At 34.0% G+C, this 12,725-nt stretch overlaps 1 protein-coding gene across 1 annotated transcript; it reads right to left on the bottom strand.

Annotated features, from left to right (window-relative positions):
• Nucleotides 1-10,302: 10,302 nt before the first annotated feature.
• Nucleotides 10,303-11,404, bottom strand: LOC143597001 (MLP-like protein 43). The gene is made up of 2 exons (XM_077075629.1): nt 11,218-11,404; nt 10,303-10,574 (listed from the first exon to the last, which is right to left on the bottom strand). The coding sequence occupies exons 1-2, from the start codon at nt 11,402-11,404 to the stop codon at nt 10,303-10,305; spliced, it is 459 nt and encodes a 152-aa protein (XP_076931744.1).
• Nucleotides 11,405-12,725: the final 1,321 nt, after the last annotated feature.

The following is a 12,725-nucleotide window of genomic DNA, read 5'->3' as shown; positions in this document are numbered from 1 at the left end:
GCTGATTATCGATTTATCATGATTATAAACTAAACAGGAAAGATTGGTTTGACGTGAGGGATTATCACTTGTCTATTTCTTCCTGTGATGAATCTAGAAATAAAACACATAGAAAATTAAATATTTTTTCATAGACATGTTTGTGGTTGGATAAGGAAAGGGTATATGGAAGAAAATGTTTTAAATTATAAGACTATCTGTCATGGGAGGTATAAAATGTTTAGGTAGAGACCACACATGTGCCACACAAGAAATTGGAGTTTTCACATTTCACACTTGCTTACATGTGTTGTGGTGTGCAACGCCTGTGAAGCTACTAGCGATAGATAGAAGGGGTAACACCTTTCACACTTGAGGTGTTGTAGTGCTTGTGCTAAACATGTCCTACGTGGTCCCATTGCATCACTATGTGACTCCTACAACACATAGCCTAAACAAACACGGACACATGCTAGTTCATGTTATATCGAACAAACTTGTGCCGTAACATGATTGAAAGATCCATACTGATAAGTTGATTTTTATAAAGAACTAGTTTGTTTTACCCGGCGCAATGCGCCAGGGCAGCTGGCAAATCACCAGCGTTGAATCCGGGCATCGGTCTAACCCGAGCGTCACTAAGGTGGGTGGTCGACATGAATTTGGTCGGTATCGGATACGCTCGTTACAGTATACACATTATTGGTAAAAAATTTTAATGTTAAAACATAAAAAAGTTAATTCGTCAAATTAATATAAAAAAAAAATATTTGAAACGATGTTTATTTGGTCGGCAAATTCCGACAGTTCCCAAGTGTTGTCGGTCCCGGACATTGAGGCAATAACTCGACACAACTTTGGTCAGTTTTGATTACGTGCGTTACGGTACCGGAGCTAAAAAAACAAAAAAAAATTTGAATTGTACCAATGACCAATTTGGGGGGCGGGGTCGGTCGGTAAAACTTGCGTTTTGGTAATAAAACCCGAGCGTAATCGATCACGAGCATTGAGACGGCAAGTGTGTGTGAATTTGATGGTTTCCGTGAGTTTTTGTTATGCTACCGAAACTAAAGCAAAAAAAATACGTTTGGTCGGTTTCCTTTACGTTTGATATATTAATCGAACTAAAGAAAACAAAAACAAAAAACAAAATCACGGACCAATATGGTGATATATATAATTATGAACTTTGCGGCACCAAAGTTCATAATTATCTAATATATATAAAACACAAGTTTGGTGCCGCTAAGCCGTCATTGGGCCACTTGGCGGCACCATACTTGTTCATAGCATTTGTTTTGTTTATTTTCGTTTTGGTATCGTAACGAACATAACAGAAGCTGACCAAATGGCAATTCTGCCTTTTTCATTTGTTTGTTTTAATTCCGATATCATAGCGAACGCTACGGAAACCGATCGAATTCGCATAGACTCAGCGTCTCAACGTCCGGGACCAACAACACTCGGTTTTACCAACGCTCGAGTTTACCAACCGACACCACTCCATTGGTCCACTCAATTTTTATGTTTTTTTTCTCTTTTTTAGCTCCGGTAGTGTGACAAACGTAGCCTAGCCGGAACTAACCGAATTCGTGTCAAGTCACCGCCTTAATGCCTGACACCGATAACGATTGGGTTTTAGCACCGCCAGGTTTACCGACCAAACAAACGTCGTTTTAAAGAATTTATTTTTTTATATGTTAATTTGATGAATATACTTTTTATATATTAATGGTGTCTGCACAGTAACGAATGTAAACGATACTAACTGAATTCGCGTCAACTCACCAATGTGGACTTTACCAACGCTCGGGTTCTACCAACATCCAGATTTCAACGTTGAGGTTTTACAGATTGCCCCGACGCAACGCACAGGGTGAAAATCTAGTTATATATATTAGTAATAGATGAAATCATAGTACCGTGATATAATTGAGCACGCTAAACTGTTAATAACATTATAGGACATCTTTGTCAAATTCCTTACTATATAGTGTTACTAGTTTTAGAACCAGTGTGATGCACGTGAAGCTCAAAAGAAATACAGTTATACTCTAGAAATTAAATTATTAAATAAAAAAAACTATATCTTATCAAATTAAATAGTTTAATAAGTTCAAATTATATTGATTTCATAAGTTGTAATTATATTTTTTAATAGAATAACAAATTTTAACAAAAAATGATAAGATGTTTCATTATAATTAATAGAAAAAGAGAACATATATAAATTAGCATGCCTAAAACACGCTTTTGTATTAAATATTTGAAAAATATGGATGAGAACTTCATGGAGTTGAATGAATACTGAGAATAAAATTGCTATTTATTCATAATTTCCTTTTGTTTTTATCTTCTTAGACCTATAAATATAGTTCATTAATTTTTACCACGTTTATCTCCTACATTGAAAAGTGTTTATATATTGATCTAATAAAAAAGAAATAGATACGATTTCATTAAACATGTAAATATTTTTATTATATTGACATAAATATCTGCGTATTTTTAATCTCTATAATTTAGGTAATTAGTTATTTGATTAAATGATGGATTTATATGTTTTGATTACAGTGACATAAATAAGTTTTCATTATAAATATAAAAATAGTTTGAGCGGGAAATTTTGGCTAAGAATGAATCTTCGAATGGCATATGTCCCAAGTTATTTTACTTTATTATAATAAGTAGATTACGCTGGAATTAGCCAAAGAGATGAGAAATAAGCACAAGCTCCCTCTACACAATTAAGTAGATGATTAATTAGTCGACGAGAAAGAAATTAAAGGAGACATTGTTACATTACAAATAAGAGGAATTTCAACCATGCATTGCTTATCCGTCGTTAAGATACCAACAATCGGTAATTTATTAGTGAAATTCGTTGAAAATCTAGTCTTCGGCAAAGACTCATCGTCATATCACCGCCATATTTCATACATATTATTCACCGATAGCTAATTGACGATTATTGCTAATGGATCATTGATGGCCACATCACTAGTAGATCACACATGATTTGTCGATCTTTAGCAGTTGTTTCATTGAGATCTCATCGACTGATGTTGGTCATAGTTATTTTATTTAAAAAAATAGTGCAACATTCTTTTTTTTTTCTTTTTTTAATATAAAAATAATTAATTAAATATGTAATTACTTCATTAGTTCAAAATATGTTCATACAATATTAAAACCTATTTAGTTTGGAAGGGGTGGGACATGAGTCATGACTAATAATCTAATACTAGCATACAAAGATGTTTTAGAAAAAAACAAAACTGGTGTGACAATTGGGCTTGCTCAACCAATTTTTGCAGTGAACTTGTCTTGTTGGGCTTAAGACTGGTCCTTGAATGTTGCGTCTGGTACTTGCATGATCACCTATGGATGACCAACAATCTTTAAAAACACATATTTTTCTCTCTAATTGTGGTTTTGTTTGATCAGTCAGTGAATGTTTCCTTCATAAAAGTTATAGAAATGGTAATGGTAATCCGTAATCACCATGACAAAGTCGCATAGGAAAGTTTGCCGATATTGGTATCATAGTTGTTAAAAAGAGGATAATACCGCGAATGCGTCTTTAATTATTTGCTGTGATTATGATCATACGGTCAGCCTTTAGGTGATGATTTGTTTTGGATAATTTGTCTATAATGGTGCTTCATATGAAAACAACATTATGAATATATGACTTATAAAGTTGTTTTCATATGTGGTTGGATAATTTGTATTTTGTGTAACGTTTTAATCAATTAAATGATCATCCATACATACACCATCCAAAGAACACCATTTATAAAGTTGCTGCTATACTCCTAAGTCCTAATCAAGTTTTATAATAGCAAAATAATTAACTTAATCATATTCATTGCAGTTACATCTTAGATGTGCCAAAAACATATTCTTGTTGTAGTTTAGGTATAGTTTATTAACAAAAGGTTCAAAGCCCAATAATTCAGAACCAGAAATAATGCACACACACATATATATGCATATGTATATGGAGTTTGGATCAAATACAAATTAAATTAATATGTTAACTGTGAGAATCAAGTAGTGTAATTATACGTACAACATAGTGTAATTAAGTTTAGTGTAATTACAGGATACTGTAATAACACTATGATGTAATTACATAATTACATTACTTGCAAATATAATTACTCTATTTAATTCTCACAATTAACACGTTAATTTAATTTATACGTTAACTTTCCGCTATATATATATATATATTTCAGGAATCAAGGGTCAAAATCATGTGACTTCAGACCCATAAAGCTTTACACTAAACCCTCTCAAACACTCCCCAACCACACACAACTCAAAACTCAAAACTCAAAAGTAGGTTTTTTGTCATTTAACACAATAACAAGATATTCTTAGCTTCCAAATGACTCCATTTTCTTTAAAGATAACAACAACTAGAGGAAGAACAAGAATAACCAATTATCATCCAAAATATCAACTTTTTTTCATCTGGGCCATCTTAATTCTTAAACATTTGCCCCCATCATTTTGCCACCACCACCACCACCACAACCATCATAACCACCAAATAACCATGTTTTTTAAAACAACACAACCTCTGTACCATGCAGCTCTCAATATCTACTCAACTACCACAAGGAGCAACTACAGAAGAAAGAAACACTGTGTTTGATGAAGATAAAAGAATAATTTACACAGGTCCAAATCCTCTTCACAATTAGGCTAAACCGTTAAAGTCAGTGGCTGATCTAGAAGAAAAGATGAGAGGTGGCGCGAGCTAAAGGTTTTTTGTTCAAAGGTACCCGATACATAAAATGACGAAGAAGAAAAAAAATTCTTACATTAAAAATGTACTTCGCCAAGAAAGTTGAGAGGTGGCTAAACAGATGTTTCATAGAGGTATAGAGCATTGCTTAGGGCTGTCACAAGTCGAGCCCGAGTCGAGCCAGGGTGGTTTTGAGCTTGGGCTCGAAATTAAACGAGGCAACTAAGCTAGGATCTAGCTCGATTTTAAAGTTAAACAAGTTTAAGATCGAGCCAACGAGCCGAGCCTAGGTTGATTTTGACTCGGTTACAAAAATATTCCAAATCAGCTCAAGATATTTCAAATCAAGTTTATATAGCTATTTTTATTCGAACAAACCACGAGCCCGAGCTTTCAGCTTTTTAAACAGCCCGCCCTTGCTAATGATGATTCTTTTTTGATGATTATTTTATTCATATGTGTTAGAATTAATGGTAGCAAAGCTTTTAGGAATTTACTGTTCTTGTTTATTTTCCATGGTTGAAAGGTCAAAATCTATATACCACTTGCAATGAACAGTGTACAAGTATTAACTTCTTGTTCCCTCTGAAACCTTCTGGCAAAGAATTTATTGTGTTGTGCCTTAAATACTATGCTGTTTACATGCCTCTCACTTACTGCTTTACTGTATGTGGCTCAAGCTTTTTAGCTAAAAATAACATAGCCATGTGTGTAAAGACTCTTTAATCCTTTACATTATAATGGCTAGGTGGTTGTTGTGATCTAATTGAGGGGCAAAACTGGAATTTTGCAAAATTTTGTTGTTGTTTATTTACTATTATGGTTTTGCTATACTTTTGGCTACTGTCAAACGGAAAGAACACTTTTTGGTTACTAAAAGCCTAAAATCATCACACCCTGTAATCTCTACAGTCTACATTGCCATTTAATTTAGCAGGTGCTTTTTTAGGGAATAAAAGGAACATGGATGAAAGTCAAATATAGCAAATCCTATAAATCACTTCCAAAATGATGATTAGGGTTTAGTTTATAAGGTTACTTGTAGTGAGGGACTACAAATTGTTGGCGATTTTTGCCATGTGACGCCCAATCAGTCAAGAGAGGATTTTTGTTTTAGGGATGTAGTAGTGTTTGTGTGTGTGTGTATATATATCTTACAATACTTATAAAAGAAAATGTTGAAGCTTAGGTGTCAAGCCCACATTTCATCTAATTCCTAATCTCTCATCTCATTCATTCTAGCTATTCATGGGTCATGGGTCAAAACCATTTTGTCAAATGGGTTATAACATAGTGTGGATTATATTCATTATTAAATCAAGTGTCATTTTCATACCTAAAGTTTGACTAACTACACAACTTTAGTAACTTTTTTTAAATTTCTTGCAAAATCAACATCTGGTGTTTCCAAATCATGTTATTTTAGCAGTTTTCGTTAACCATGTTTGTTTTTTCCATTAAGTCTACATTAAATTAATTCACAAGTATTTTGAGAATCACAACTGAAATAACAAACCTTATTTATCTTTATCATTTGACAAAACCCGTGTAATACACGGGTTCAAAAGCTAGTGTATGTATATATATGTACACACAAAAGATTAAAATACTAATAATTGAAACAAGAAACCAAAAGACAAAAACAACCCCCCCCCCCCGGTCGCCCCTCTTATTGCGGGGTGGGGGTGGGGGTGGGGGGGTGTTTATAACAAAAATCGCCCCAAAAGTGGGGAATTGTCGCCCATTACATGTACCCTAAATAAGGGGGTTTTTTTAAGCTTCACAAGCATCATAGCTTATTAGAGGAATTTTTCTTTTGGCATGATACTATTTATCAAAGAGTCTTTGGCCTAGTGTTAACAAGATGCCGAGGGTTCAAATTCCGTCATAAAAATAGATTTGCGAGTTACCTGTTAAAAAATGTGATGTAGATTAATTCAGCTTCTTATATGGGTTGTGGCCTTGAGACTGTTATTAACCTGCGCATTTCAATTATCTAGAAACATGGGTTACCTTAAGGTATCTATGCTCTAGAATTCCAATATAATTCATATGCAGTATGTGAAATTGTAATTTTGGTTATCTATACTGTGGTTTGTACATCGTGACTTTAAATGGCTTGTTAACTGTAAGCACGTCCAAAGCACCAAAATAACTTGTTATGGCTTAATACGACTCTAGATTATCGTGTAGAACTTGTTTAAAATAAGGCGTTTCTATAACAATAATTCAAAAGCCCAAAAGGTGCCATTATATAAAAGTCGTGATTTTGGTCAATGTCAGCAATGACAAACTTTGTAAGTTCACTTTAATTAGTCATGTGAAATATCTAATCAGAAATAAGTTGTCTTGACAGTTTGTTACATTAATATCACTTATTTTGGGTTCCTACTTTTAACTATTTAAAGATGTTATAAGTAAAAATGTGTAAACATAAAAGATTATGGTTATAAGAAACGAGAATCAGGTAATATTCATGTATCATATCATAAAGTCATCCAGAACAATTACAATAACGGACAACAAGCTACTCCACAATCTCCATTTTGGAGATCAAGCCCGGTCCTACTGATGATAAAGCTTTGGTTGTTGGGGGTCTAAATATATAATAATTTAGGTGTTTAATAATTTTTATAAAGAGTTTGATAACAGTCATCTTTGTTAGAATAAAAAGATACCCACAAGATATGCAGCCATCAGGATATAATGATAGTCTGATTCTGTCACACTATCAACAACCAAACATAGTCTTGGAGGTCCTTTTGAATCTTGCTGACGTGTATATATACTATGTCTATACACACCAGAAGGTGGTTGAGCGTTATAAAGGCCAGCATTAACTGATAGTTGATGGTTTTTGAAACTTTTTATATATATATTTTTTTTCTGATAATAAAAAGTAAATGATAATATTAGAGGTCAGCCATTAACATTAAACCTGGACAATGTTATAGTTTAGATTTATTGGTGTAATAGAGGAGTAATTTTTGTTTTTTTTGTTTTTTAAAAGAGGTCATTCCTTAACTGTAACATTTTTGTTTTAGGATAAGATTTTCGGATAAGATTCCCGCATGGATTCTTTAGTGATTTTTGGGTGAGGGCCTCATCGCGACATGCTTTTTGTCGCTATTTCCAAAAAACATCAATGAAATTCTTGGTTTTAACAACTTTATCTTAGTGCTATTGTTTAGTGGAGTTCAAAGTAGATTAAATTTCTTAATGTGTCATAAGTATCAAGGAAGAGAAATAGTACACGAACCGGTATTATTACATACATATATCTCAATCCAAAGATCTATATTGGCTAAACACATGCATGCATAATCGTGGATGCATTTGTCCATTGTCGTAGTAGAGCTTCGAGATCTATTTACCGCGCGCATAGTCATCCATGTCTGACAATACCGCAAAGATAGTCCATGAAAGAAGTTGGATATGGTACACTTGTATCAGGCTTAATTCTCAAACTCCATGGTCCAAATGCCCCATTGTTTATCATATTTTTGTTCACAATGAAATGCTATTGTGAATTCTCTGTATGCCTCCTCAACTATCTCTCCAATTAATTTAAATACGAATTAATGTGGTTCGCCTAGTAGATTTCTTCGATTATTACTGTTGCGGTTTGCTTTTTCCCATCTTAATAAACACAATGAAAGGAGTGAATTCAGTTATGTTATAAATTAACAATTTAACAGGTTTAAAATGATAGTGGACACATAAAGTTAAAGCTAGATTTGAGTTATATTCTTGTGAGGGTTGCATATGGGTGTTATTGCAACAAAAAGTTAACTTAATACTATATATTTTTTATTGTATGTAAGCATTTTAAGTTATATGTTTTCTATGCTTTGTCTTTTTTTTAAATGTGGTATTAATAGCCTTTTTTTTGTTAAACGCATATATGCATATACACTATATCCACTTGTATATGAATATCTGCACACTTTTAAACTTTACAAAAAATTAGAAGAATACAGATAAATTCAAAGAAATAGTTGGAAGAGAATATAAATATAGATCATTCTTTTCTTCAATTTTACCATTTTCATTGAACGTTAAGCGAACACATTTATAATCTAGTTCTCACGGTTATGTATACATAAGAGATATTGTGTTCTTAATAGACACAACGCGAAGTCATGACTCGAGGGTTTGGGTCAGGTCAGGCTATGGTGCGCGTGAAATCACGCATCTGTCTACCCAATTCAACTCAAATGTCACAACCAAAGAAAGCAGCTATTGAATCTCTTCTTGGCCCAACGACTTTTCAAGCCCAACAAGCAATTATCACATTAGCCCAACAATCAGTAACCTATTTTTGGAGCCCAATGGTGGCAACAATCCCACATGGATTTGGGCCAAATAAGACTAACCGGTATACATCAGTGAGCAGTGGGGGCGCCCAGATGTGGCAGCCTACATGACACTCCTCACGCGAGGAGTCCCCTGAACCCCCTCCCCCCCCCACAAAAAAAAAAAAAAAAAAAACTAGTAACGAATAACCTGATGATATTGAATTATTGATGGTGGTCATTATCCTCTCATTTAAGGGTTAACCAATCAATTTTTTTTTCTTTTCCTTAATTCATTTTATTATTGAATAATGGAATGGTGGAGAATGGTGTTTTTCCTTGGTTGAAGGGTGATGTTGAATGATGGGGAAAGTTAACGTGGCGCATACGTGACGAATGAGAGAAATGGTGTTAAGGGTGTATACCCCTTAGCCTAACGGGTCAAAATCGCTAACAAATTTAAACACCATGGACAAAATACAATTTACTACCATATTTTTTATTTTCATTTTTTCTTTTCTTTTGTTACTTTTGGTAATTTTTAATCTTCTTTTAAATTACTTACATATTTAACTAACTGGTTAAATGAACACGTTACATTTTTTTTGAGTTTATTTTTTGTTTGGCACCCTCCACAGCATGCGAGTTTGATAACGTGAGCTTTGAACATTACATAATAAAAACACAATGAAACAAAGATGTTTCGATACCCTTCCGCTATACTATGACTATATTTTTGACTTTTCTCTTTCGTTCGCTATAGCGAATACATCGAAACCGAAAAACTTAGCGCTTGCCTCAACGTGCGGGTTTGATCTCTCTAGTTTTCACAAGTGGCACGAGACCGTCATAGCCCATTCATAGCTGTTTAGGACCCACTGTCGACCAACTCAGTTTTACATGTTATAATTCCGTATCGGCTCTTCTGGCGCCTAATGGACAATGGTGCCCAAGCGGCCTATTTGGCAAGACGCGATTGGCTTCACTCTAGCCTTGTTTATAGTATACATTCATGCATAGATCAGTTTCTAAACTCTTATCCAAAATTTAGTTTCAAACTTTCAAAGACTTATATTACAAGCATCATGATAAAGGAAACAAGAAACCCGAATTATAACATACATATCATTTACACATGTTATTCGCAAGCAGTAATAAGAATACATAACCGTTTTATTTTGTTTATACGCTTCAAACTTCATTTGCTTATCGCATACATACACACACGCATGGACACATTCCATAATTGCCTTAATAGAGCTCGGAATTCTATATTTTGCTCGCATGATCATCCATGTCTTTGATAATACCGCAAAGATAGTCCATGAAAGAATTCGGATCGGGTACACTTGTATCCGGCTTCTCAAACTCCATTGTGAAAATTCCCCATTGTTTACCATCTTTTTGTTCACAATGAAAAGTTATTTTGAATGCTTTGTATATCTCCTCAACAAGTTCTCCTCCAATTACTTTAAACACGATTTTGTGGTTCGCCTCGTCAATTTCTTCGATTTCTTCTGTTGCGGTGTACTTTTTTCCATCTTTTTTCATACAGAAAAAGTGCAAGAAAGGAGTGAATTTAGTTAAATGCAACTTAAGTTCACAGTTTTTTCATTGTATGCAAGTAGGCATTTATGTTAAGAGCCATTTTTACAAGTTATACATGTGCGTTGGACGTAATTTCGGACTCCAAGTTACAAGTCGGTGAATTTGAGGGACCAATATTGACAAATAGGTCATAGTTGGTTATGTTTTCTAATTGTTTTGTAATTATAATTGGTAATATCTCGGCTAGCATGCTAGGTTAGTCTATATAAACCGAGTTATGGTTAGACATTATAGAACAAGTGTGAGATGCAACCAAGTTAGGTTTTATCTGGAGACAGACACAAACGAGATGTAACCGAGTTAGGGTTCATCTAGATGCAACCAAGTTATGATTCATCAAGTGTCAAACGTAGTTAGAGTTTGAGAGATTGTAATAAGCTTTTTGAGTTATATTTTCTGATTAATATAAATGAGAGTTAGTCGTTTAGTTTGTGCTTGTTTTTCGATCGGGACTTGAGAACACGACATCTGAAATCTAAAAGACACCCTAGATTAACATGCTCCAACTACATAAGATTATGAACGAAGAACTAGACCGTGAATAAAGGAGCGAAGTTCGTGTAAAAACTTACGCACCATGGGTAAAGTGCCAAACAATGGTGGATCTAACAGCACCTATGCGACCACTGAGAAGATTGCATGCATGAACCTTGCTAGGGCAAATGGAAGATAAGTCATTTGGTGTATACCTCAAGAGATCATGCAATGCCTTTCCACCTGAACTGATCTCTACATTGCCAGTTATTGTTCCTGTTAGAGCCATCTAGCGCCTATTAGGTATTCCAAAGAAACCACTTCTTGATTAAAAGAGGTTTGAGTGGAAAATATACTTATGCCATAACCCTTTTTATAGTAGTAATAGGAAAAATAAAGTTAGCAAGTAATATGAATATATACGTGTTAGGGGTGTGCGTGGTGTGATTCGGTGCGGTTTTGTGCTAAAATCAAACCGAAAACCAAAACTTCGGTTTTTGTATTTTTGAAACCTTTCGGTTTCGTTTTTTCGGTCTTTGTTTTGTTTTCAATTCGGTTTTGGTTTTTTCGATTTTCGCCATTTGAGCTTGAATTTAGGCCGAAAAGAAAGTTGACCGAAAATAATGAATTTAGGTACAAATAATTTTGTTAATGGTTAACTAATAGACTATTATACATTTGAACAAAAGTATTTGGGTTACATATTTGTTAAATTGCTATAAATTACTTATAATGAAAAATTAAAATTCTATAAATTCGGGTCGGTTTTTTCGTTTTTTATTAAATGCAAAACCAAAACCGAACCGTTAGTTCGGTTTTTACAAAAATATAAAACCAAAATGTAGGTTTTTGTTTCGGTTTGATTTATTTGGATTGGATTTTTCGTTTTTTTCGTTTTCAGATTGGTTTTTTAGGTTTCTTGCACACCCCTAATACGTGTCTAGTATATATTTGATAGACATGTCTTCGAAATTTCGAGTGTCCAAAACGAGTATGAAAATGCACCTTATGTATTTTTTCCCCTCAACCCTTGTGACTCTTGAATTCCTTACTAAGATCGTGGATGTTGCCGACGGCTAGACCCAGAGACCAGATCATTTATCAATAGATTATAACTACTAGGACTTAGACTTAAGTTATCAGTAAGAGTAAGACTATAAACAGACTTTAGACCAATTTATCCATGATCTATTAGAAATTAGAAGGCCTAAACCCATTATTTTGTTTTTAATTAGACTTCTGGATAATTTTTAGGCCCTCTATAAGCTCATACCCTTATCGTAACATTTTGGATTTGTTGCAATTGTATTCGGTTGCGTTTACCCGACTCGGAAATGTAATCCGAATCTTTCGTATTAACAAAAACTTGCATTTATTAGTATTTAACTTGGTTTATCTTATTTTATATCCTCATAACTTTCAAACTCGTAAAACAACTCTTGGAAACCCTTAAAATCGTTTTTTTGGCTTAAATAACATTTTTAGAAGTTCAGGGTTAAAAGTGACAAAGTGGCAAAGTCAGTATATTCACCACCCTGTGCCGCACATAGGACCAAGCCTAGTCCTACACGTAGCTCGTAGCAGATGTCTGATCAAATTTGGTTCGTTTT

The sequence above is a fragment of the Bidens hawaiensis genome, unplaced genomic scaffold (genome assembly GCF_021521415.1).
Source record: "Bidens hawaiensis isolate Kalapana, Puna unplaced genomic scaffold, B.hawaiensis_p1.1 tig00047458_1, whole genome shotgun sequence".
Taxonomy (NCBI): Eukaryota; Viridiplantae; Streptophyta; class Magnoliopsida; order Asterales; family Asteraceae; genus Bidens; species Bidens hawaiensis.
Note: the sequence above shows the minus strand (reverse complement) of the source record. Positions and strands in the feature narration are given on the sequence as shown.

Excerpts from the sequence above, each read along its gene's own strand:
- LOC143597001 (XM_077075629.1), bottom strand. The coding sequence starts at position 11,404 with ATGGCTCTAACAGGAACAATAACTGGCAATGTAGAGATCAGTTCAGGT. Across the intron at positions 10,575-11,217 it reads TGTTTGGCACTTTACCCATG|ATGGAAAAAAGTACACCGCA; the intron begins GTGCGTAAGTTT and ends GTATGAAAAAAG.